General features: G+C 35.7%; 1 protein-coding gene across 7 annotated transcripts in view; it reads left to right on the plus strand.

Annotated features, from left to right (window-relative positions):
• The window catches only part of MBD5 (methyl-CpG binding domain protein 5), a 402,382-nt gene that overhangs the window by 340,177 nt on the left and 36,031 nt on the right, over nt 1-26,174 (plus strand). For 6 of the 7 annotated variants that reach the window (XM_049712485.1, XM_033425310.2, XM_033425309.2 and 3 more), the window contains 4 exons: nt 7,090-7,762; nt 11,294-11,396; nt 12,462-12,642; nt 17,246-19,381. In XM_049712485.1, coding sequence (XP_049568442.1) covers nt 7,650-7,762; nt 11,294-11,396; nt 12,462-12,642; nt 17,246-19,381 — 2,533 coding nt within the window. In that variant the 5' untranslated portion in view covers nt 7,090-7,649. Of the gene's footprint in view, nt 1-7,089; nt 7,763-11,293; nt 11,397-12,461; nt 12,643-17,245; nt 19,382-26,174 lie in introns of those variants that run through there. The other variant, XM_033425313.2, reaches the window with a different exon arrangement.

Below are 26,174 nucleotides of genomic sequence, written 5' to 3' on the forward strand. Positions count from 1 at the left end.
GTGGTATCCTGATACAACTGTATAAAACAGGTGTAAATGTACTGAGGTACTTTGGGGTGAGTAAGTAGAGCCTGGCAGAGGCATTAGGTCTCTTACAAAAGATGTATCTGAGAGGTATGTTTTGGAAGAGGTGGCTGCACAGTGAATATTAGAACCAAATGAAAATAATAACCAGAGTTAAAATGAGGCTACTTTTTGGAAGGTTTTTTTTTTTTAAATGAAAGAAGATATAACTGTAAGATAAGTGTGCTCATAAATAAAAATGCATAACTTGAGTAAATAGGTGAAAGGTGAAACAGATGGGAAGGTTGAATGGGAAGGCTGGCTAAGTACTTTTAAGGAACTGTTTAAATAATAGATATGAGGATGAAAGATCACTGAAAAGGGAAATGTCATTCAGGGTTACCCTAAGAAGCATAATTTAACTTAATAATGATGGAAAGATGATGAGTATATCCATTCATTACCCAATCAAATGATAACATTGTAGCCACTCAGACATTACTCTTCAAAATGCTAACGCTTATGTTATTTCTTAATCCAATTATACCTGTTGTTGCATGTACATATTGTTTTGGAATTTAAGTATAGAGGTAGGTTTTATGTGAGCTTTTTTTCTCAATTGGAGAACATGAGGCATTCACCCTTGCAAATGTCAGAATGGAGGAGACTTCTTTTTTCTATTTTTTTAAATTTTTTTATTGAAGTATATAGTTGATTTACTGGAGGAGACTTCTTAACTTTGAATATTTCCTGAGTTAAGTTTATAATCATTGTATAAAAAGTACAAATGATAACTTATACTTATATAACATTAAATATTGGTGTTTTACCTAATTTACATCGTCTCACCTTGGTGATAGCTCATTCAGGATTCATTCTGTCCTACTGTGTATCCAAGTAATGGCCCTGAGCTCAAGATTAATGCGTGATGTCATTATAAACATTTTAATAGAATTTACTCATAATATCACATGACTTAAAAATCAATTCATTATTTTTACATTAATCAAGGTTGTGTGACATTATTCAGAAGAATGTATGATGTTTGATGTTATTCAGAAAGATTTATGAAGATTACCTACTTATTTTCATGATGTCATATTCTCTGATACTTAGTCTGCATGGTGTTTTGGGTGTAACTTTTAAAATATACACTTATCACTGCATAACATAGTGAATTTATTCTTAGGTTGACAAGAATGTCAGTAAAGCAGATAGAGAAAAAAGGTCTATTGCATTAATTATCATCCTGTTGAAATACAAGTTTCATTTTTATATGGTTGCATTCATCTATTTTAGTGGTTCCATTATTAATCCAATTAAAGTGTGTATATAAACCATTTAAATAAAACTCTGATACACTTTACAAATAAAGTATAAAGTTAACATATTGTTTTTTTTAGAAGCCCTATCATACTTTTGCTACACAGAAGTTATTACTCAGAGATTTTGAGATCATTAGGGACAAATCTAGAGCAAAAAACATCCTTTGTATTTTTTGTCAACATGCATAGTCACTGGCTTCTGTTGACTTCTTTTAAAAACTTTTCTTTCACTTTTGACGCCTGTGTTGCTAAAACTTTACAGGCCTACGTGGTAAAAATCAAAATATAAAACTGTATTGGCTAACTAGAATGTAGTCATTGTAGTAACTTGTAACTAGTCTTCATCAAGTATTTAAGCACCTCCTGTAGGCCAGGGGTACTATACCAGGAAGTGGGACTACTGGAGGAACCTAGAGAAACAAGTCCCTGCTGTGAGGAGTTTACATTCCTGTGGGGAGAGATAGGCAATAAACAAACAAAAAATGATAAGAAAAAAATCGGGTAATAAGAGGTATCAGTGAATTAACAAAGTTTCAGAGAATACCTAGGATTTACAGTGTGATCTCGTTGAGGAGGTGACATTTAATTTGAATTCTGAATGAAGCCAATGCAAAGAAGTGAATCAGGTCACTAAAATTCAGTTCACCAAAAGTCGACTCTCATAGACTAATTTGCATATTGAAAGGTGGTTGGAAAATGAAATTGTTGGTAGAATGGTGGCAGATATTCTCAGAACATACACACACACACACACGCGCACACACACACACACACACACACACACACACACACACCCCTTTGTGAATTTTATTATTGCTACCAGAAATGTTTGTGAAATAAATTTAAATTATGTTCTAAGTATAATATCTATCCCTGATCCTTAGTATTAATGAGATGGAGGTGCCTTTCATATTACAATATCTTTTCTGTTTTAACCTGTGTCTACTGGGCTTGAACCAAGCCATATAAACAGGGTGGGTCATAATGGAATCTTTGGGGAAGGAGTGAAGGGAAAATGTTGTGGATATGTAGTTTTTATGTTAAATTTGGAAAAGAGGAGAAACTGGTGTTTTCATCATAAAACTATAAAAATAAAACTTGACTAAATCTTGAATGATTGGTCTATATAGAAGATAAACTTATCAGAATCTCGGAGGCAAATAGAATAGATTTTAATATTCAGCAAAAGAGGGCATGCATGGATTTCAAAAGTTTGAGAAGCATGTCCTGAAATGTTTTCCTAAAACTACCCTCTTGGCGCTTTAGGAAATTTATCAAAGGCCCTAAAATTACGCAATTCTATTTTAGCAAATACTTCTAAGTGAATTATCAAAATGGCCATATATTTATGTACAGAGATATTTACCTCAGATTTATTAGTAATTGTGAAAATTTAGGAGAAAATCTATGTCCACAAAAGGGAAGTAAGTAAATAAATTATAAACCTCTGTCCAAGAAAATTCTAAGCAATTAAAAGTCATATTTTGGAAAAATATTTAATGCCATAGTAAAATGCTCAAGGTGAAAATAAAGTATAAAGTGGTAATAATTCAATATTTAAAGGAAAGAAGGCACTATTATACATAGAAAAAAATGGAATTAGTTTAGCTACTTTAGAGAGCAATTTGGCAGTGCCTCTAAAGTTTAAACGTGCAGACCCTACAACCCAACATTAATATGATTGATATACCAATAGATGAATAATTGTAAAGTCATATGTTAGAATACCATTCAAATGTTTAAAATTAACAAATTGGATCTATATATCTGCAACAGAGATAGATCTATGTATCTCAACAGAGATAGCACTCAAAGCAATGTTGAATTTTAAAAAGCAAGTTGCAGAATGATATATATGTATAATAGTATTTATGTAAAAACTTTAAAATACATATAACAAAACCAAATATTGTTTACATATATACATAAGGAATAAACATATAAAAACATAGCCTCGGGCTTTCCTGGTGGCGCAATTGTTAAGAATCCGCCTGTCAATGTAGGGGACACGGGTTCGAGCCCTGGTCTGGGAAGATCCCACACACCACGGAGCAACTAAGCCCATGCGCCACAACTACTGAGCCTGCACTCTAGAGCCCGCGAGCCGCAGCTACTGAGCCCACATGCTGCAACTACTAAAGCCCGCATGCCTAGAGCCCGTGCTCCGCAACAAGAGAAGCCACCGCAATGAGAAGCGCACGCACCGCAAGGAAGAGTAGCCCCCACTTGCCGCAACTAGAGAAAGCCGGCACGTGGCACCGGAGACCCAACGCAGCCAAAAATAAATAAATAAAATAAATAAATTTATTTTAAAAAAAAAAACATAGCCTGGAAAGATACAGACCAAAATAAGGATGTTAGTTGCCTTTAAGCCAGAGGGGAGGTGAATGGGATGAAAAAGAGAAATTGGATGGGGGTGAGGGGTAGTATTTAACTTCATCTGTAATATTTTTAAAGTGTTTTGTTTTTTTAAATAAGCAAAAGTGACAAAATGCTTACATTGTGAATTTGGAGTAGTGGTTCATTGTTTATTAGATTAAATGCTTTTTTTTAATGTGTGCTTTTAGAAATTTCCAGAAACAATGACTGAAAGAAAGTCATCCATGTTTGCAGTGGTTATGATTCAACAGTGAGATTACAGTTCAATTTTAGTTTTCATCTCAAACATCTCTGAATTTTCCAAATTTACAAAATGAATGTTGAGGAAATCAATGCCTCTTAGAGATAAATAGATGATAACTGTATAGTTACTGGACCTCAGCTGCGTGAGGGGTTCCTAAGGCCCTTACAACTGAGCTGCCACTAGAATGGTGATCTATCAGCCAAAAAAAGGATGACCCTCCCAGGAACAAAAGGAAGTAGTAGGCTGGCTGCCTGCATGGTGTAGAAATGTAAAACCGGTCATGTCCGGGGATGGAAAGCAGGGGCATTAGTCTAAGCCAGTGGGTCTCAAGCTTGAGCATGCATTAGAATCACCTAGAGGGCTTGTTAAAAAACAGACTGCCCCCAGAGTTTCTAATTTAGAAAGTATGGGGTCAGTCCTGTGAATTGTATTTCTGACATGTTCCCAGATGTTAGTAACAATAATGATGCTTGTCGCAGGACCATGCTTTGAGAACCGCTGGTCTAAGCAAAACCCAGCCGTCAGATATTTGTATTTTTGATTATTGAAATATGAGGGAGACATTTGGCAGAAATGAATCCAATGTTATTATCTGGCAGATCTACAAATTACTTAATGGAGTGAGCCAGTCAGTCTTGGGGAAGTTGGAGTCACACGCCAGAGCAGGCAGACAAAAAAAAAAAAAGAAAGAAATAGGCATCTAAAAGAAAGCTTGAAAGTGAGGAAGATGAGAGGTGGTCCAATCTAAAGACCACAGACCACGGAAGAGGTTTCTTTAGGAAAAAACAAGGTAGTAAAATGAGCATGAAAAAGGACTGTAAAAAAAAAGTTTCACTCATTGGGGGCTGTTGCTATTTGGCCAAACTGGGAGTCCAGGATCACACAAAATTCTTATCTCTGTCACATCTTTCACTAGCACCAGGAACTCCACTAGTCTGGAAACTTCTTGAGGACAGGAACTGTCCCTTCCTTGCTCTCTCCATCCTTTCTCGTCCCACTCCCTGCCTCTTTCCTTTCTATTCTACCCCACTCAGCAGCTTTTTTTTTTTTTTTTTTTTTTTTTGCCACACAGCCTGCAGGATCTTACTTCCCTGACCAGGGATCAAACTCTCACCCCCTGCAGTGGAAGTGCAGAGTCTTAACCACTGGACTGCCAGGGAAGTCCCTCAGCACCTCTTTAGTGCCAAACACAAATATTTCCTGGGGCTTTGGATAAACTGGTGTCTTACCGTCTTTGTAATCCAGCACGTAGCATAGTGCCTCGTACATAATAGCCACTCATTAACTGTTAAATGAAACATGAATAAAACACATATGTGATCAGCAGGGGTCGGTGAATGGGAGACAGAAATAGGAAGCTGTGCCTGCAAGCAGGTCATTTCTTTGAGAGGCATAGACCCAGTGGAGTGGGCCCAGAAATGCAAATTAGCACCTTGAGTCACCATTGAGAATGTACTACTTGGCACTATCCTTTACACCCCACATTTTTCCCAATAAATTTTTGCTGGTTTTCCCATTGCCTGCCAGTGTTTCCCACACCCATCCCCATGGTTCCTGACTTTCAGCTATATTAGTATTTGCTTCATTACAACACGTTTAATCTGCCTCAGAGCCAAGGCTGCAATAAGGTGTATGCCTGAATCATGATGCCTTTTACTATAAAGCATTCTCCTGCTTTCCCAATGAAGAGATCTAAAAATAGATTTGGGACCAACTTAAATATGTAGACTTTTAAGAATGCAGATTGAGTAGTTTTGTGTATACTTACACTATGTGTTGATTGAGTTATACATGCACATATATTTAAAACAATCTAAAATATTAATTTTTATTTTAACTTTTTAAAGTTTTACTATTATTATATGAATCTTAAGTCATTTAACACAGTTTTTGAGGAACTTCCCTGGCAGTCCAGTGGTTAAGACTTCTTGCTCCCAATGCAGGGGATGTGGGTTCAATCCCTGGTCGGGGAACTAAGATCCTACATGCCACATGGCCAAAAAAAAAAGTGATTGGATTAACACACAACTTTCTAGTTTTCAGGTTCTAAGAGGTGATAAATATGTTTTTATTGTCAGAAGGAGGTTGTGCGTAAATATGTTTTTATTGTCAGTTAGAAGGAGATTCTGTGTGTATATGTGTAACGCCATAATTATGGGTCTATCTCTATCTTGCAATTAGAAAGTTGCAAGAGCAACCAAATTGTTTTAACTGGAGTAAGTGGATCAAGTTGGAAGAAGAAAACACGTTGAGTTTGACATGTGATTTTGACAGCAGGGGACTTAAGAGTGGTTTAGTACACTTACCAGTTTATTCTATTTTTAAAAGTGTACAGCTTAGAACAGTATGGAGGTTCCTTAAAAAAACAAAAATGGAACTACCATATGATCCAGCAATCCCATTACTGGGCATATACCCTGAGGAAACCATAATTCAAAAAGAGACATGTACCACAATGTTAATTGCAGCACTATTTACAATAACCAAGACGTAGAAGCAACCTAAGTGTCCATCGACAGATGAATGGGTAAAGAAGATGTGGCACATATATACAATGGAATATTACTCAGCCATAAAAAGAAACAAAATTGAACTATTTGTAGTGAGGTGGATGGACCTAGAGTCTGTCATACAGAGTGAACTAAGTCAGAAAGAAAAAAGCAAATACCGTATGCTAACACATATATATGGAATCTAAAAACAAACAAACAAAAATGGTTCTTATGAACCTAGGGACAGGACAGGAATAAAGATGCAGACATAGAGAATGGACTTGAGGACACCGGGAGGGGAAGGGAAAGCTGGGACGAAGTGAGAGAGTAGCATTGACATATATACACTACCAAATGTAAAATAGATAGCTAGTGGGAAGAAGCCACATAGCAGAGGGAGATCAGCTCGGTGCTTTGTGACCACCTAGAGGGGTGGGATAGGGAGAGTGGGAGGGAGACGCAAGAGGGAGGAGATGTGGGGATATATGTATACTTATAGCTGGTTCACTTTGTTATACAGCAGAAACTAACAACATTGTAAAGCAATTATATTCCAATAAAGATGTTAAAAAAAAAGAAAAACAGTGTGCAGCTTCTCAGTTTTTCATTATTAAATGTAGTGTTTACATATTTACATATGTTTCAGGCTACATTATTGGAATTTTGAAGACATGAAAACATCAGATGAACCAACCTGCAACATCTTGGATTCAGATTGGAAGATGAAGAGAAAGTTTAAAGAATGTGGCCTATAAAGGCGGGTAGTACCTGGAAATATTAACTGACTCACACTGTAAAAATGAGAACAGTTTCTAAACAATAGAGGTTATTTTAGTCCAACATCAAGGTTCAAGACAAAATGTTGAACTAAAAACTTACACTCCTCCCCTCCCCCACTTCAGACAGGTACCAGCATTGGTGAATATGATTTTCCTTAGTCAGAAGCACTCGTTTTTACCCATGTAGACCATCCTTAGGAATTAAATATTGCTTATTTAATGTAGATTATAATGGGAAACTGATTTTTTCTACAATGGCAGATTTCAAGGACTTGGTTCCAAACTGAGCCGAAGCTTCCCAATGCATTTTGTACAGTCTGGGGAAAACTGTGCTGCGTTGGCCATTTTTGAAGGCCATGATGCCCTGTAATATAAGGATATCATCTTATTGCTGATATCTTTGGGGAGTCCCAAGCAGACACAGAAAATGAATGGAGGCAAGGAGTGTGACGGAGGGGACAAGGATGGAGGTCTTCCAGCTATACAAGTTCCTGTGGGTTGGCAGCGTCGTGTGGATCAAAATGGAGTGCTTTATGTCAGGTGAGCCCTTATCATTACCTGTGCTACCTCCAAGTTTGTGGTCCCCAGCTGAAGGAGGTACAGTCTGTTCCTCTGAGAGTGTAACTATTATAACGGACAGCACCTGAAATTAATTTGAATAAATGATCTTCATGCTGGAAATATTTAAGTGTTTTTATTCTGTACTGTTTTGCGATGTAAATTGCCTTAGGTTACAAGAGAGGATTTTTATGCATTATTTGTGTTTATATAAAATGTCATCCTGCTTATCTCTCTAACAAGGATAAAGAAAAATAGGAAGATTTCTAAAAGAAACTCATGAGCATCATTACTACATTCACAGGAGAATGTAAAATACTGAAAACAGACCCGATGTCTCCTCACAATATTATTGTGTCCTTCATAGTGCTTCAGCTGGCTATTCTGATGTAAGGTTAAGTGTTTTTATCTATAGGCAGTTTCAATTATTAGTTTCTGAATGCCTGATATTAACTAAAAATAATTTCCCTATTTTTTCTGTGCAGTTTTTAATCTATTCCCTGCATATAATAGTAAAAGAATAAGTCATGATGGAGTCATCTCGCAAGTAAAAATCATACAAATTACATATAAATGCCTGCTCTTTTAAATTTTGACAGCCTTTATTATGTTGAACAACTTGAATGAAGTAACTGAACTGTTGGCAAGAAGTTTTAGTCTTATTATTAAACAATTGGCACCTAAGTTCCTTACTTTGTAGTTTATCAGTAAGTATATGATTAGAATACCATAAATCTTTCTTTGTGATGTAATAAGAAAAACTATTACAAAGAGAACTTTTTAAAAAATATCACATTGCATCATTACATTAATGTTGTTACTTTCATTGTGGTTATTTGTATCTCAGCTTCAACGGAATTCTCATTTGTGCAAAGATGTATTTATATAAATGAAGAATTTTCCATTATATAAACCCAAATGATTTCATACTATAACAACTCTACTGTCAGTTCAGATTCTGTCCTGGGTTGGTTGGTTGGCTGGTTGGTTGTTTGGTTTGTTTTGTGCAACGTATTTCTTGAGGTAAACTTAATGACCAATTGAAATTCTTTTGCACACGTGTTTTTTGTTTCTGTAATATTCAAGCTATGCTCTATATTAATTGAGGTGAAGGGATAAGAAAGCAGGGAATGTGGAGCTCACCCCATGGTAGCTTAGATGGATGAGGACACACGGAATAACTTTCTCAAAGTGTTTCTATTGTCAGTGCTGTTAACAAACTGCCAGAAATACTTTGTTATCAATGTATCAATAATATAGCAAGATATCAGTGTTATGTTCATATTTATGGTTTTCCTAGTCTGTAAGGAGCAAATATATATTCAGCTTAGAGCAAATAACTCCAAAAATCTTGATAATTTAGTTTTGGGGGGATTTTGTTTGTTTTGTTTTTGTTTTACTTCATCTTTATCCCTATGAAAGATAAATCAGCTTTTCAGGTTGCTGAGAGTTAGGTTAAAGCAAATTAAGTCTGGGAATCTGTCAGTTATCTTGCTCATGACTTTTCCAAGTCTGAGTAGACTTTACTATCTGTTAGTATGAGTTTGAATTCTCCCAATCCAAATCTGTACACTAAAGATTATTTTGGAAACTAACTTTGCCAGATAAGGTAAGACACCTTCAAATAAATTCAGCCAGCATGGGTTTGATTTGTTTGTATATAACTGGTTAAATTACTACTTGAACATGTAGAAGAGGCTAGCCCTCCTTCTATAGCTTCCTTTGCAATGTGCAGTTTGCTTATAATTTTTAGGTTAGTCTCCAGCTGCTCCTGCCTCAGGGTGGCATTGAGGCTGCACATTAAATTTCCCACCTGCTTCCAATCTTCTAAGCTTTATCTATGCCATAAGACTTGTAACTATTTTTATGTTAATTATTACTCCCAAAAGTGAATTAAAGAGCTGCAACTAAAGGAAAGAACCCAACTGACTGATTGAGAGGAAGTGTTTTTAAAGTGTCTAGAGTAGAGTACTCATAGAATTCAGGAATTCTTATCTTCAAGTTTAATTTTACAATTAACTGCCTCTAGGATTCATTCATACACTTTTTTTAACTGTAACACATTAGGCAGTTTCTTTTCATAAAATTCATGGATTCTTCACATAACTAGTGATTTTGTTTTATCAAAATTACCAGACCTCCAAAAACATCTTGCTGCCCCTACCGCTAGGGTGGAACTCCAGTCTGTAATATGGGAATTATTATTCTTTGCATATCATCTGAAAAAAATTGTTAGCCCAAATAAATGAGAGAGTTAACAAAGTTGAGGATTTTAATTGTGATTTTCTACATGTGTAAGTCACTTATATGATTGTCCATAAGTAAAATACGAATTGCATTTTAAAGCTGGTTTATTTATAGACACTACCTGTGTCTATAAATATAGAAGTATAGTATACTTCTATAAATATAGAAGTATAAGTATAGAAACTACTACCTGTGTTTTTGTAGAAGCAGAATAGTCTACCCCCGGTAATGTAAAGCTTTGTTTATGAAATGGAGATATCGTTTCTGGTTAAACTTTACCAGATGGCTTAAGCGAAAGTTTTGGTAAATAGTCATAAATAACAGATATTCTTGAATTAAAAAGTATGTAATAGTTTTCAAGACATAATACGCATGCAAGCTGTAAAATCAGTACCTTAATAATAGAAGTCCTAAAATGCAAATTGCCCATTTTAAACTAATCCTCATTGTAAATAAACATTAGAGACTTATCCTGTCATCAGGATTAGTACCTCATCTGTAGACTTAAATTTGATCAGTATTCACATATCATACTAACTTCTGTGACCCAAAGAGTAGTAATGTTGAGAGCACTACCCAATCACCAGCCGCAAGGCCTGCAAGGCACCTTTCTGCCACCTAAAACCCTATCTCCTCAAGAGTTCCCCATCCTTATAAGTACAGCTTGGATCTTCAGTAGAATTTGAGCTGAGCCACATTGATCTATCTTCAAAGAAACACATGAATGAGGGAGGAAAAAGAGAAGCCTGTTTTTACACAGGGGCAGCTTGGTTCTAGACTCCAAGATTAAAGGGAAGAACTTGTTAGCTCGAATTTTTGTAAATTAAGTGACTTTCTGGTTTGACCTCCAATGTGTTCCTAAATTTCAGTTTTTCCTCAAACAGCTTTAGAAGTAGATCTTCTAGTTTAAAATGATAATGATTACTTTCATGTAGTTTTCTTGTTCCTTTCTTACCTGCTCTTTCTTAAGAATACATTCTTCCCATCCTTAGTCCACTCTTGGTTGTCAAAATACTTTTATTTATTTTTCTATGAAGATCTGTATTTTTCTGAGAAATATTTTGGTCAGAAGAAAGAGTGATAGTGTTAAAGGCTATAATTTAGTAGCTAACATAATACTGACAAAGAAAATGCTTTTCCTTAGTAGGAAAATATTTCATAGGAAAAAACCCTGTGAAGGACAGTAAGACTATAAATTATGCCGTTTTTCATATAATATGTGCAGTCAGAATTATTTCCTGATGTTTTTTTAAACTATTTTCACAGTCCCAGTGGGTCTTTGTTATCTTGCTTGGAGCAGGTTAAAACATACCTGCTTACTGACGGAACATGCAAGTGTGGCTTGGAATGTCCTCTTATTCTTCCCAAGGTAACCATTTCGCAATAGATGTATCAGCAATTTTTCATTTTTTAGGTGTTTCATATATTTGCTTTTCTCATTTGGCATTTCATTTTTATATTACTTCTCCAATCATTTATACATTTTAAAGTCTTAAATTATATATCATTTGCATGCATTTTGGAATGCTTAAAGATTGTGGAAAATAGTTCAAGTCCAAGAGTCATTTTCAAAGGTGACAAACCTATATTCATATTAAATATTTCATCAAAACCCCTTTTGCACCGTTTTATTAGAGCTATACCCATGCTCACTATTTAATAGTGCAGTATTTTTTTCCCTCCTGCTCAGTCTGCAATGTTATTTTTAGTACTGGTGTTGATAGATCTGCCACAAATATTTCTTAAATTACAAAGCTGAACCCTCATAGCCAAAAGTGAAACTGTTTTACTCCTTTGCAAGGTAAAAAGTAAAATCATTTTAAATGATAAAATATTTACTATAGAAACATGTCATTGTTTTCTGGGTATCTATAATAGTCCCAATCATAGAACTAACGATTAATAGACAAGTTTTTCTTTTTTAGTTGTGTCACCTCATTCACAAAAAAGCACTTGAAACAGCTTATAAGTATATACACAATAAATATTTTTTTAAATAGATTGGTAGATTTTTTAAATCAGTGAAAAGGTCATATTAATATAGCAATAAAGTAAAGCCAAAGAAAAAGTTAGCATATAGCAATGTCAGATTTTAGGGTTTCTTAACTGTACTTCATCTGTTTTTGTACTGTTATAACATCAGGAAGTATCTAAAATTGGGAACATTATCAGATACTATTCCTTTCCATATATTTATCTTGGCTATCTCAGAATTAGGATAATTCTCATTATTTACCCTGCCACTAAAAACCATGAGTTCAGCAGAAGTATTTATTCCATTATATATAAAGTTGCTTTTCTTAAATTTAAAAACTTGAGAAAGTTGTATTCAGATTTATGGGTTAATCTGTGCAAAACTTTTTTTTTAACAAGGGAATCTTTTTACTTAATATTTTTACAGACATATTTTAAACAAAGGCTGTGCTTTTTCCAGGTGTTTAATTTTGATCCTGGAGCTGCTGTGAAACAGAGAACTGCAGAAGATGTTAAAGCAGATGAAGATGTCACAAAGCTATGCATACATAAAAGAAAAATCATTGCAGTGGCCACACTTCATAAAAGCATGGAAGCCCCACATCCTTCTCTGGTGCTCCCCAGTCCCGGAGGAGGAACAAGTATGTAATATGGTGAAGGTTTTAGGGATTTTTCCTCCCCCACTCCTCTCCTGGAGGAGTCACTAGAAATCACTTTGCCAAGCATTTTCTGAGTCCACTTTTCAAACATGCACAATGCATTTAAAATTATGTATGTTTTATCATTTTATTGCAAATAGCAAATTAGTTCTGAAAAATTCCCATGAAGTTGTCACCCAAAGTTTCCTATCCAAATCATTTAGTTTAATGAGGAAAATAAACACTGATTAGCACATACAAATGCTACGGAGGTACATAGAGCTGAGCTAACAAAAGAGAAAGTGCCATTGGTGTTTAGGAAACAAATGTAGCCTTTTTCCTAGGGCTTTATTGGAACGTGCAGTATCAAGTCCTTAAATGCAGCTAGCAATGTTATCAAGAACTGGCAGTGTTATTCTTTCAGTCATTTAATAGCTACATATTGAACACCTACTAACAAATCACCTTGCCGAGAATTTTTTATACCTCCATCCAACACATACATGCACACACGCTTGTATGCACACACAAATTTTTTAAAAATTTCAAAGCTGCAGAAAAATTACATGAACAGTTCGAGTACCCTAGATTTACCAGTTAACGTTTTGTTTCAGGAGTTGCAGATATTGTGACAATTCACCCCTAAGTATTTCAACACACATGGATGTTCTCTTATATAAACCGCGGTCTAATTATCACATTCAGGAAATTTAAAACTGTTATGATAGTATTATCTAATATGCAGTCTATATTCAGATTTCTCCAGTTGTCCTAATAATATTCTTACAGTTTTTTCAATCCAATCTTTTTTAAAATCCAGGATGCAAAGATTGTGCAACTGCAAAGAGACGTTACTTTTCTTTAATCTACATCAATTCCCCAGTCTTTTTAAATCTTTCATGACGTTGATACTTTTGAAGAGTCTAGGCCAGTTTTTTTTTCTTTTTTTTTGGCGGTACGCGGGCCTCTCACCGCTGCGGCCCCTCCCGCTGCGGAGCACAGGCTCCGGACGCGCAGGCTCAGCGGCCATGGCTCACGGGCCTAGCCGCTCTGCAGCATGTGGGATCTTCCCGGACCGGGGCACGAACCCGTGTCCCCTGCATCAACAGGCGGACTCTCAACCACTGCGCCACCAGGGAAGCCCTAGGCCAGTTTTATAGATGTTCCTCAATTTGGATTTGCCTGATTGCTTCCTCATATGTATATTCAGATTAAACATAGTTTGATAGGAATACTGCATAGGTGATGTTATATCCTCATTAGGAAGCACATAATGGCAGTTTATCCCGTATTGATGACATTAAGTTTGATTCTTGGTTAAAGTTATGTCCATTATTGAGGTACATTTTCCCTTTATGATTTATATGTAATTTGTGGAATTATACTTTGAGGCCGAGGAACTTCTTTTTGCAAGGGCTAGAATATGAACTCTCCAAAATATTACAATTAACACTTGAATAGTAATTCTGGATAAAATACAGCTGAACACCAAAGCATTTGTTTATGAAAGATAAGTAGCATTGTTCTGCAGAGTTCTGAAAAATAAGGATGAGGAATATAACTTGTAGTGATCAGAGAAAGCTTTATGGTAGAACTCAGATTTGAACCAGCCCTGGAAAATGGTAGGATTTAGACACATAAGGGAAATAAGAAAATTCTTGTCTAGAATAAGTATAGCATAATTAAGAAATGATGTGGAAACTAATGTGACTTGAGTGGAAAATTAAACCTGCATAGGTAAATTGAGGCCAAATTATTGATAGTTTTAGATACAAAGAGAAGCAGTTGTGACACCAAACAGGTCATTAAAGAGTCACACTTAGAACTCATGTGAAGAGGGTAGGGAAAGACAAACTTGGCGGTTATTAGCAGAGAGCTCCTCTCCAATAACCCTCTAACCTTTAAACTTTAACAGGAATGATCAGAAAAATTTGCTCCACTAAGGTATGTAAGAAAAAAATATATTTTAGTGAATTTTTCTTTTTCTTTAATGAGCTATGTTTTTTAAATTAAAAGATATTGCAACAACTTAAAGACATTTAACAGTAATAAATTATTTAAAATTTATCATTAGCCTGCCACCTTGATGTAAGTATGTTTTCATTTTTGCATCTTACCTTGCACATGTGTTTGCACATGCTCATATCTGCTGCCATTCTCACTTCACATCATATCAAACCATTTCAGCTCTGTCTACAGAGTCTGCCTTGTTTCCTTTTTAATGATTGGAGCAGAATCTTGGTCTAGGTCCTTTGTCCTACTCTATACATACAAGTTTCATTATTGAAATTAAAGGTAAATATTTAACTAGTATAGGTATAAGAGGTATATCTCCATCTCCTTTTAAAATGATATACTTTATTGGATTAATTTCTACTCTTTTACCAACTTCAGACATAGCATTTATTTCAATTTTCTAATTTTAAATTATATTAAAAGGTTGGGATTTAAATAAAGATTAAGAAGACTCATGTAGTAGTTTTCACCTCTCTTTATTTTACATGCATAAACATACAACACCTCTTTCGAAAGGTCTACTTAATATACACAAAAGCACTTGATGAGTACCTAGCATTTACGTTTGCCAACTCTTGTAATACTTTAGTTCCTAACTGCAACATAAGAGCAGCATGACTTCTGTTTGTTTATCTGTTTAGTATTCCTTTTATTTTAAAGATGGTACCTATTTTTCCCCACTATGGAAGAAATCCTTTCTAAACGACAGCTACTTTCTAAATTCTGTTGAATGTAAAAATGCCAATGTCTATATTTTTAATCATTGAATTGTAGACAGCTATATAAATGAACAAGGAAAGACACAACTTGGTGGTTTTATTACTAAAGAGGACACAGTCAGTCCCGTAATAATGTTAGTGATGTTAATACAGACGACTATGTTCTCACTATATGCCAAGCTCAGTGCCCCAAATATTCTTCATATGTTATTTCCTTGATTACAAACTGTAAAAATCTTTCTTTAACAAGAAAATGAATTCAGTTGAGTTTATCTGCTGTGATTTTCTTTTATGATTGGTTCTCAACTTTTCATATACTGTATTATATACAGAAATCACTCTATCAAAGCATCTCTACCATGCCAGAAACAGAAAGCCCACATTTCCCAAGAAAAATATACGTTCACTACGTTCTCTTACTTCTTGATTGTATACTACCAAGACTTCTGTTTATCCCAGGTTGAGAACCACTGACTTAGAAATTGTTATGTTATGATTTGACCTGTATACTACTCAGCAGGTAGGAGAAGTTTATTTATCTTAAATGTGTAATTATCCATTTAAGTAAATATACCTCTGATAGCAAATGAATCTGAGTATACTTGCTGATATGCTGTAAGTCTAAGAATTGGGGTGGCCAATGTATAGTATGAATAGTACCACTCTTATCTCCTGTGCCTCTAATAGACTCATTGGCATTTTCTCATGGAGTCCAGCTAGAGCTCAGCACCCTTTTCAGCATAGCTCTCTAAGCAGCCACCACCAGTTGATGGGAATTGGTATATGAAACTAATTTTATTTGCCATCCCTGTTTTAGAAGTCACAACCTTATAAAATAGTTAAACTTCCTTTGGGGCTAAAAAAACTTAAACCTAGAATTCTGACATCAAATGAAAATTCTGTATGATGAACCAGGTTGCTTTTGTTGCCTGTATTCTGTCTGATCTCTGAAAGAACTGAAGGGATTCCAAAAAGCCAGCTAGGGAGCAATGCGCTCTGTAAAAAGAGAATACTCAATTGGAGCCCAGTACTGAGGATTTTTGCACTCTGACTAAATTTTGCTTAAGAATTCTATCCTAATAAAAGAATTGCAATCTTTTACCTAATTTGGTTGACTGAGGCTGGTTTTACAACAATGACTAATTAATGGGAAAGAAATTGAAGTGTTAAAGTATTGCAAACTTGATATGAAGTTTAGCATGATTGTTTAACTTCACTGTATTTACTGTTGTTATCACTCCCTTTGTAAAAGATTCAGAATCTTATTTACTTAATTCACAAAAATTAAGACTCTGTTACTCTCACAGTGAAAATATTGGGATGAGGAAGAGTTTTCGTAGCTGTCCCGAGGAGGTTTTAGTAAGGTTATACAAACCTTTATAGGGCAACAAATTTTCTGGTGAAAATGGTAATTCATTTAAATCACTCAAGAAAATATTATGCCACACAGATTACAATTTTCTATTGTAACTGTGTTCTTAAAAAATTCAAATCCAAAAAATAAAATCATCATCATTTCCATCTGGGCTGTCATTCTTGATTTTGCATATTATAAATACTATTAGAATGGCTAATGTCAGTATGTACAGATTCAGATCCCCATCCTTTCTCAACAGACATGAGGGAAACAAGCATAATGAGCAGTTATTGAGAACCTTTGGTCAACTAAGACAGAACAGTGTGCATCTTTTACAATCAAAATTTATTGTAGAGTACAGAACGTTTTTTTTAATTGCAAAGAGTCACAGCTTCTGTTTGCAGATTTCTTTTTTCAGATGCCCTCCCTTCCCCATTTCCTTCCCTCCCTCCATCCTAACGCAAAAGAATTGAGACTACTAACAGATTTTTTTTTTTTTTCTCTTTCACATCAGATGCAACTCCAGTAGTACCTTCACGGGCAGCAACTCCAAGATCTGTAAGAAATAAGTCTCACGAAGGAATTACAAATTCTGTAATGCCTGAATGTAAGAATCCTTTCAAATTAATGATTGGATCATCAAATGCCATGGGAAGGCTATATGTACAAGAACTGCCTGGAAGCCAGCAACAAGAACTCCACCCTGTCTACCCCCGGCAGAGATTGGGCAGCAGTGAACACGGACAGAAATCTCCATTCCGTGGCAGCCATGGAGGCCTGCCCAGCCCAGCGTCGTCAGGTTCCCAGATATATGGAGATGGCTCAATCTCTCCAAGGACTGACCCACTTGGAAGCCCTGATGTTTTCACAAGAAATAATCCTGGTTTTCATGGAGCTCCCAATTCTAGTCCTATTCACCTGAATAGGACTCCTCTTTCTCCCCCTTCAGTAATGCTACACGGTTCTCCTGGACAGTCATCCTGTGCAATGGCTGGAAGGACTAATATACCTCTTTCCCCAACCTTGACTACAAAGAGTCCAGTAATGAAAAAACCAATGTGTAATTTTTCAACTAATATGGAAATACCACGAGCAATGTTCCATCACAAACTACCCCAAGGCCCACCTCCCCCTCCTCCACCTTCTTGTGCTCTTCAGAAAAAGCCATTAACATCTGAGAAAGATCCACTTGGCATTCTTGACCCTATTCCTAGTAAACCAGTGAATCAGAACCCTGTTATCATTAATCCAACTAGTTTCCATTCAAATGTCCACTCTCAGGTACCTGTGATGAATGTAAGCATGCCTCCTGCTGTTGTTCCTTTGCCAAGTAATCTCCCTTTGCCAACCGTAAAACCTGGCCACATGAATCATGGGAGTCATGTACAAAGAGTTCAGCATTCAGCTTCAACCTCCCTGTCCCCTTCTCCAGTGACATCCCCAGTGCACATGATGGGGACTGGAATTGGAAGGATTGAGGCATCGCCCCAAAGATCACGCTCATCTTCCACATCATCAGATCACGGAAATTTCATGATGCCACCTCTAGGACCCCAGGCCACTTGTAGTGGTATTAAGGTTCCACCCAGGTCACCAAGGTCAACAATAGGGTCCCCAAGGCCATCAATGCCATCAAGCCCTTCTACCAAGTCCGATGGACATCATCAGTACAAGGATATCCCTAACCCATTAATTGCTGGAATGAGTAATGTACTAAATACCCCAAGCAGTGCAGCTTTTCCTACTGCATCTGCCGGAAGCGGTTCTGTAAAGAGTCAGCCTGGTTTGCTGGGAATGCCTTTAAATCAGATCTTGAACCAGCACAATGCTGCCTCCTTTCCAGCAAGTAGTTTACTCTCAGCAGCAGCCAAAGCACAGCTAGCAAATCAAAACAAACTTGCTGGTAACAACAGTAGCAGCAGTAGCAATTCTGGAGCTGTTGCTGGCAGTGGCAACACTGAAGGACATAGCACTTTAAACACCATGTTCCCTCCTGCTGCCAACATGCTTCTCCCAACAGGTGAAGGGCAAAGTGGTCGAGCAGCACTAAGAGATAAGCTGATGTCTCAGCAAAAGGACTCACTGCGGAAAAGAAAACAGCCACCTACCACAGTGTTGAGTTTGCTCAGACAGTCTCAAATGGATAGTTCTGCAGTTCCTAAACCTGGACCCGACTTGCTAAGGAAGCAGGGTCAGGGGTCGTTTCCCATCAGTTCAATGTCTCAGTTACTACAGTCTATGAGTTGTCAAAGCTCTCACTTGAGTAGCAATAGTAGCCCGGGTTGCGGGCGCTCAAATACTGCTTTGCCTTGCTCTGCTAACCAGCTGCATTTTACAGACCCCAGTGTGAACTCCAGTGGTCTTCAGAATCCACTGACACAGGACGTACCTTTAAGAGGGGAAGCCGTGCACTGCCACAATGCAAACACTAACTTTGTTCACAGTAACAGTCCAGTCCCAAACCACCATCTTGCAGGTTTAATAAATCAGATTCAGGCTAGCGGGAACTGTGGGATGCTCAGTCAGTCGGGCATGGCCTTAGGAAATTCATTACATCCCAATCCACCTCAGTCAAGAATTTCAACGTCCTCCACTCCAGTGATACCAAACAGCATTGTTAGCAGCTATAATCAAACAAGTTCTGAAGCAGGTATGGTTTTATTAGAAAAAAGTACCCAAAGGTACTAAACTTTTATACGTTTTTTTAAAATTTATACCAAAATATTTATTATGATAAGAAATGATCCTTTCCCCATTGTGAAATTCTCATCATTTCTTTAGTATTTATAATTTTATTTACAGAATGCTAGGGATTTGTCTCGGAAAAAATAACAGCCAAGAGGATTCCATGTGTTTCCATTATGTGTCAACCTGTGTCATTTTGAATTTTGTTCGACTTTCAGTTGGTTCTATAACCATTGGACTCGAAACTACAAAAGAAGCCATAGAAGGCAGGATTTCCTGGTTCATGAGACATGTACTTGGTCTATGCCAATATAAAAGCTGTTTCCCCTAGCTCTTGTTTGTATTCAGGTAAATGAAGCTCATTTGGAAAACCCCCCAAAAAAGGCAGAAATACATGGATTTTTTGTTCTTGCTGCTGACCAGAAATAGGTGAATGGATAGGAAAAGGTAACTAGAAGTTGTATGAAGTAGAAAGCTGTCTTCTAATGTGTTTTCTTATCCTAGTTTGCTATCCTTTATTATTATTTGTTTGAAAAAATTCATAAATGGATATTGGCTACTCCCTTTTTTAAAAAGGTAATAATTGAAGTTTTCCAATAAAAAAGGCTTGAAAACCTGATTTCCAGAATTTTTGATCTTGAAATTATTTTACAGTTTTCTTGGAGAACTAAACCATTGTTTTTACCATTGACATTATGGTATCTCTTTATCCGCTATTATTGAAGGAGACAAATTTATTTAAAAGTAGACACATTAGAAAGAACTATATTTTATTTCAGTAGAGTCCTCAGAAATTGTTACAAAAAAACGTAAAGAAGCACTATAGAGATAAATTCATTGAGACATCAGAAAATTTGACCATAAGAATAATAGAAAGAATACCCAAAACCCAACAATGACGATTTGAGAGATTGGTGGGAAATGACAGGGAGGAAATAAAAGATGAATATAGAGACAATATTATTCAGCTATGAAAACAGTGGGCTTTTAAAACCAGATTGCTACTGGAAGTGGGAAAACTGCTGAGGCTTTTAATAATCTATTGTGTAGATATATATAGACTGTGTTATACCACCATGCTGGAAAGGCATTATGACCTACATGTCTTCGTTGCTGATAGTAAAATCAAGTGTTTTCCTTCCTGGTGTCACTACTTTTACCTGCCATTCTCCACAACTTGTGTTATGTGTTATGTTTTGATGTCAGTATTTAATGAAGAACTGTTCATTGACCTCTTCTGTTAAAAAGAATATAAGGTGAAGATGATAATTGAAATGATTAGTGCCTTCTTGATATTCTTAGTCTAAGGAATCTCATGAAACTATTTTTTACGTGTTTAACAGGATTCTTATTCTGAAGGGGCTTCCAGCTTTTCAATGACTCATATTCCTTTTTAGATAATCCCAAACAAATGAAAATTTAATCTTATGCATTTATCAGATTAAGGTTACATAAAATCAGTAACTATTTAAAAATACACTATATTTATTAAGCACACCTTCAATCATTTAGATGAGGCATTGTTAGTCTCATTGTGTTATATCTTTCAATTTTGATACCCCTTACCTCAACTTACTTTGTTTCAGGTCTAAGTTCATATTGCAAAGTACGTATTTTATTAATGATGTATTTTAATTTATCTATAATGGAAAAGACCAACATTTATTTATATTCTTGTTTCTTCTGATTGTCAAGTTTTGACTTATTTTATATAGTCTTAGACATGTATTTTCTTGTTCCGTGCATCTCTGTAAAACATCAGATCTGGATTGCCAGTGCTGGGAGTGTCAAAACACACATGTTGAAAATTTACTAATATAAGTAAAGTGTTAGCATATAAATAGCTAAAAGGGATGAGAATAAATGTCTAGTAATGATATGGATGTGACCAATCATGTGTAAGCTAACAGAAAGCATATCCCTGATAAAAATCTAGGTCAATAAGAACTTTTTAAAGTAGTAACCTAATAAAATTAAATACTGCTTAATGTACATAGCTCTGATGTGCAGCTGGTAATAAAAATGGGTAGATTTACTAATTAATATAATTCTTTTGATGAGCTGAATATTAAAGAGGTCTCTAATATCATGTTTCTTTTAGATACACAGTGAACTGTGTCAACTGAATGTACCGTTATTATAACTGCTTAGCCTGAATGTTTATTTTCACTGACATTTATTCATCCATCAAATAAACACCAAAGCTGGGCTTTCAGAGTGAGACAGCTGATGACAGTTACAACTATCCCTTTAAGTTTTGCTGAGTATTTCTAGCATACTAGTAAGGCATTAGAAGAAAACCACATTTTATTCTTAAAATGTTGCTTTTAGCTGTCATTGAGTACCTATGATGTGCCAGGTGATTTGCCTGTATTATTTCTAATTTGTGCAGTTTTCCAAAGTATAAGGTATTCTTGTCCTCATTTTACAGATGAGTACATTGGGCCTCAGAGAACTTGAATAACTGTCCAAGGTCATACATATTTGAATTAGGATTTGAACTCAGGTTCATCTGATTCTAAAATCCATTTTCTTCCCAGCTGCATAAGTTCTTCATTTGAAACATCTAGTTGTGAAAAATACTGTTTTCACTTTCAAATCTTTAAAAATACCCAACAGATAGTGAATCAAAGCATACCAATGCATGTTAGGAACTACGTTTGTAAACTTTTGATGCACTTTTAGACAAAAGTCAGTAATTTTGCCTTCTCTATTTGGACTCTAATATCCTAGTGTACAATAATTAGGATGTTTGTGCCAGTGCAGATGAAATGTCCACAGTATCAAAAGAACTACCCCTCATTTGTGAATCACATTTGGTAACCTTTATTTGAATGAATTTGTATCACCTCACTCAGATAAAAATGGGTTTCCTAGTGGGTGATGTGTCAATAGGCCTTTGAAGAAGGCAACTCTGCAGACGCTAGCCCTGCCATTCCAGGTGTGATAGCACAGTGAGGGTGAAAGAGACCCACAGGTAACATGGCCCAACTCTTCCTTGTGGTAATGGAGCATGAACAGAACTCAAGTGACCTCCTGCTCAATCCAGTGCCTTTTTTCCCCACTCTCCTGAGCAGCAGCTCAAAAATGTTACATTAAGACCTTATTTAAGATCAGAAATCACTCTGAAAACGTTTAATTCGATTGGCTGTTTGTTTTCAAAAACTTCTTTTAAAGAAAGTTTTTCTATCATAAACAGCCCAAATATTCATTTTTTAGGCCTATATGTGAATACCAGTCCATATTTTAAATGTATTAAAACTCATATATGAGAATCGGAGGCAAAGTAGTAAAAAAAAAAAATCAGATTAAAGGTATGAAATGCTTAGAAAACATTTCTAAAAAGAATATACAAGGTTTTATTAATTGTATTTGGTGTTTTGAAATTGCCTTTCCACTAAAGCTCTCTAAACACTTTGCATTGTAAAGTTTACAGGTTTCTATTAGCTTTTTGGATATGAAATTACAAGTGAAGTTTAATATTTCCATGTAACAGATTTAGAAAATGACCAGTAGGATACTTGGTGACATTCCTCAAGTTGTAAAGCAAAGCTCTGGTGGATCTGGCAACCAAACCCCAATCAGTTCCTGATTCTCAGTCCAAACACTCAAACTGCTGAATGCAGGTATGTTCTGAAATCCATCACTCGTGTACATTTAAAGCAACTTTCAGTTTATGAAGTGAGATAAGTTTCAACACTTAAGTGGTTCCAGCACGTGTCCTGTGGTGTTTTGGTTTAGGGAGGAATTCAAAATCCAGTACCCCTGACTGACAAATTTCATCAAGTCCATGCCTCTTTGGGCCTCTGACTGCTGCCCGCCTGTTTACGATAGAACAAAAACACACATGCCAGTAACCTGGGCCTCTGCTGAGGACCCAGCCCTGTCAGTGTCCACATGACAACCCATCCTTCCATGGCCCTGTGGGTTTTCACAATTTTCAAAGAAGCAAAAAGATTTAGATTATTCTGCTAACCAACTTAATAACTGAACCTTACCTCCCTCCAATATGATAAAGTCATTAAATATAACTTTTTCACTTTAAAATGCCTTTTATATTCTCACTTTGTTTTCTAATAAAAAACATTTAATCAACTCTTCTAAAACACATGAAAATGTAGTCCTGTGAAAGGGCAGAGTATGAGTTTGTACCAAAAGAGAAAACAATTCAATCATTTATTTGCCTTAACTCTTAAAGATATACATTGACTAACAAGAATATAAATAAACCTATGAATAAATATTTGCTCATGAATATTTATATATATATATATTTTTTTTTTTTAACTCTGGAAAAGAAAGTGGTTTTTTTTCAGCACAAAATACATTTGATTGAAACTCAGTGCAGCCACTAATATGGTAGGTATAAGAAAATTAGAGATCACAAAAGAATGCTTTGGATAAATATTGCAAAGTGCAAGCTTGGTTTTTTGTTCTATGTATGTATTTATTCTCAGAGCATGCCAGTAAAGAAAATAAAGGGAAATTGTCATTTCCTTCATTTGAGGTTATAGTTGCAAAAAGATTATGGGATAAAAATACTCCAGGATGGATTGTTCTATGTTAGCTGTCTCAGGATATGGGACGTTTGTGTGGAAATAAGCTTCTAGTCTTTTATAGACTTATGTAGAATGAAAAAAGGCAGAGACTCCTTTAAGGTTGTGACTGAATTAATAATAATTGCTATTGAAAGTATTTCCACCCAAGTTTTTAAATGCCTAGATTTTACGCCTCACCTGATTGATGCATAGGCTTCTAGGTTGAAACTTGCCCTCTGCTCTTGTTTTTTAACCAAATACCAAAACTATATTAAAATCTTCATTATGTGATAAAAATCTATGTCTATTCTTTTAGTTAAATTTTTGCAAAATGAGCCATTTCTTCTTTGCTGTAAGTTATTTTTACAACAGGCAGTGTCTTGCTGTTTAAGAAGGTTTCCTAATATCAGGGTTACACCACTTGCTTTGTTTACATATTCCAGGTTTAATGTTTCCTTGTGTACAAAAAGAGGAGTTAAAATATGTTCAAATTTAGACACTGAGTCTATGTAATCAAAGGTGATAACAACTCAGAGTGGTGTGATATGTTTACTGATTCAATGATCTATTTTGTACCTTTCAAGAAATAAATTGTCCCAGTGTGCAAATTGGGGGAATTTTATTCTATTGCAACACACTAAGCTCACTTCTAAAATCACTAGAAATCCTTCAGTTCTCAAGGGGATGCCTAAGCTATTATTTACTAAAATCAAGTGGTCTAAGAACATTGAAGCAGCTTCTAAAAGTACCTAAATTCTAGGCAGTAATGTCAACTCTACAAAGACTTGACTCATTAAAAATAATTCTTAAACATTTTCCTAGTGTCATCAAAATAAATTTCATTTCCATGTGCATGGAGTACTAAATAAATCAAATCATAAACTTCCTACCTTCGAGGAACTTATATCAAACAACATTAATGCTAACAAAGCAAAGAGTAGAGTAAAAATTATTTTCTAAGAATTATACTTCTTGCAAAGTCAAAGTAACAACTCACCTTTTTACAGATTAGGAATGGAACTAGACAAACAGAAGTCTGAAGGAGTTGCTGAGATACTCCTCGGGTAGGAGCTAGTCCAGGGAAATTCTAAATATCTATCCAAGACCCATGGGTACGGGTATAAGAAAGAGTAGTATTTATCACAAATGCCCCAGAGCGGAGCTCCTGTGCTGCACGACTCCACAGGGATACCTCTCACTTTAGAGTCTGATAAACATGCTTCCTGGAACACAACTCCATAGACCATCCCCCACGGAGTTGAGCAACTGAGAGGCCTGATCCTAAAGCAGTGTTTTTCAAACTTATTTTTACTTTTAACCACGGCAAGAAATTAACTTGCATTCCATTTAACTAGAGATATGTTTTGAATGTACAACAAAAGTTTCCTGAAAAAAACACTGTGTGATGCACTCTGACATTTTAGATCCCATTCTATCTTATCCTATCTTATTCTATTTCTTTTTTTTATGACAGTCATGATCTACTGAAATGATTTCATCACTCACCAGCAGAACATGACCCAGCACTCACATGTATAAGTTAACAGACACAGTTTCCACAAAATAATATCCCAGTTATGCAATGTACTCTTTTTTTTTTCTTTTCTATTTCATTTATCAAAATATACTGGTTTGGGGGCATACTAAATCGATTTTACAGTCTTAAATAGGTCTAAGCACTGTCTTAGAATATTCATGAGGTAGTTAGCAAATATTTATTGAATACCTAGTATGTGCTCTGCACTGTTTAACACTGAAAATAAAATAGTCACAATGGAAGGATACAAAGTTAACTATTCATAATCTAGAATCTCTACTTGCTCTGCTCATTAAACAAAATGAGATAAACTTCCAGTTGGTATATTGATGGATGGAGCATTTTAACTGTTATTCTAGCATTTTGAGAGAACAGAAATCCTACCAAGCAAAAGACTTAACCTCTTCTCTCAGCATTTGCTTCTTTACAATAAATATTAAGAAAAATATGATAAAAAGCATTTGTAAAAAAAAAACCAAAAATCTTTGTTACTTGAGAAACAGTGAAAAATCTCAAGCAATTTTTTTCATTTCAACAGTTTTCAGAGTAATTCTATGTATTAATAAAGGAAGCAGAAGTGATCAGTAGTAAAACACCCTTTTTTTTGTCTGACCCCATTACCACCCGAAGACTGGCCTCGCCTCCTCAACACGGTCATAATCACTCAGACCTCATATTCCAAG

This window comes from Orcinus orca, chromosome 7 (assembly GCF_937001465.1).
Source record: "Orcinus orca chromosome 7, mOrcOrc1.1, whole genome shotgun sequence".
Taxonomy (NCBI): Eukaryota; Metazoa; Chordata; class Mammalia; order Artiodactyla; family Delphinidae; genus Orcinus; species Orcinus orca.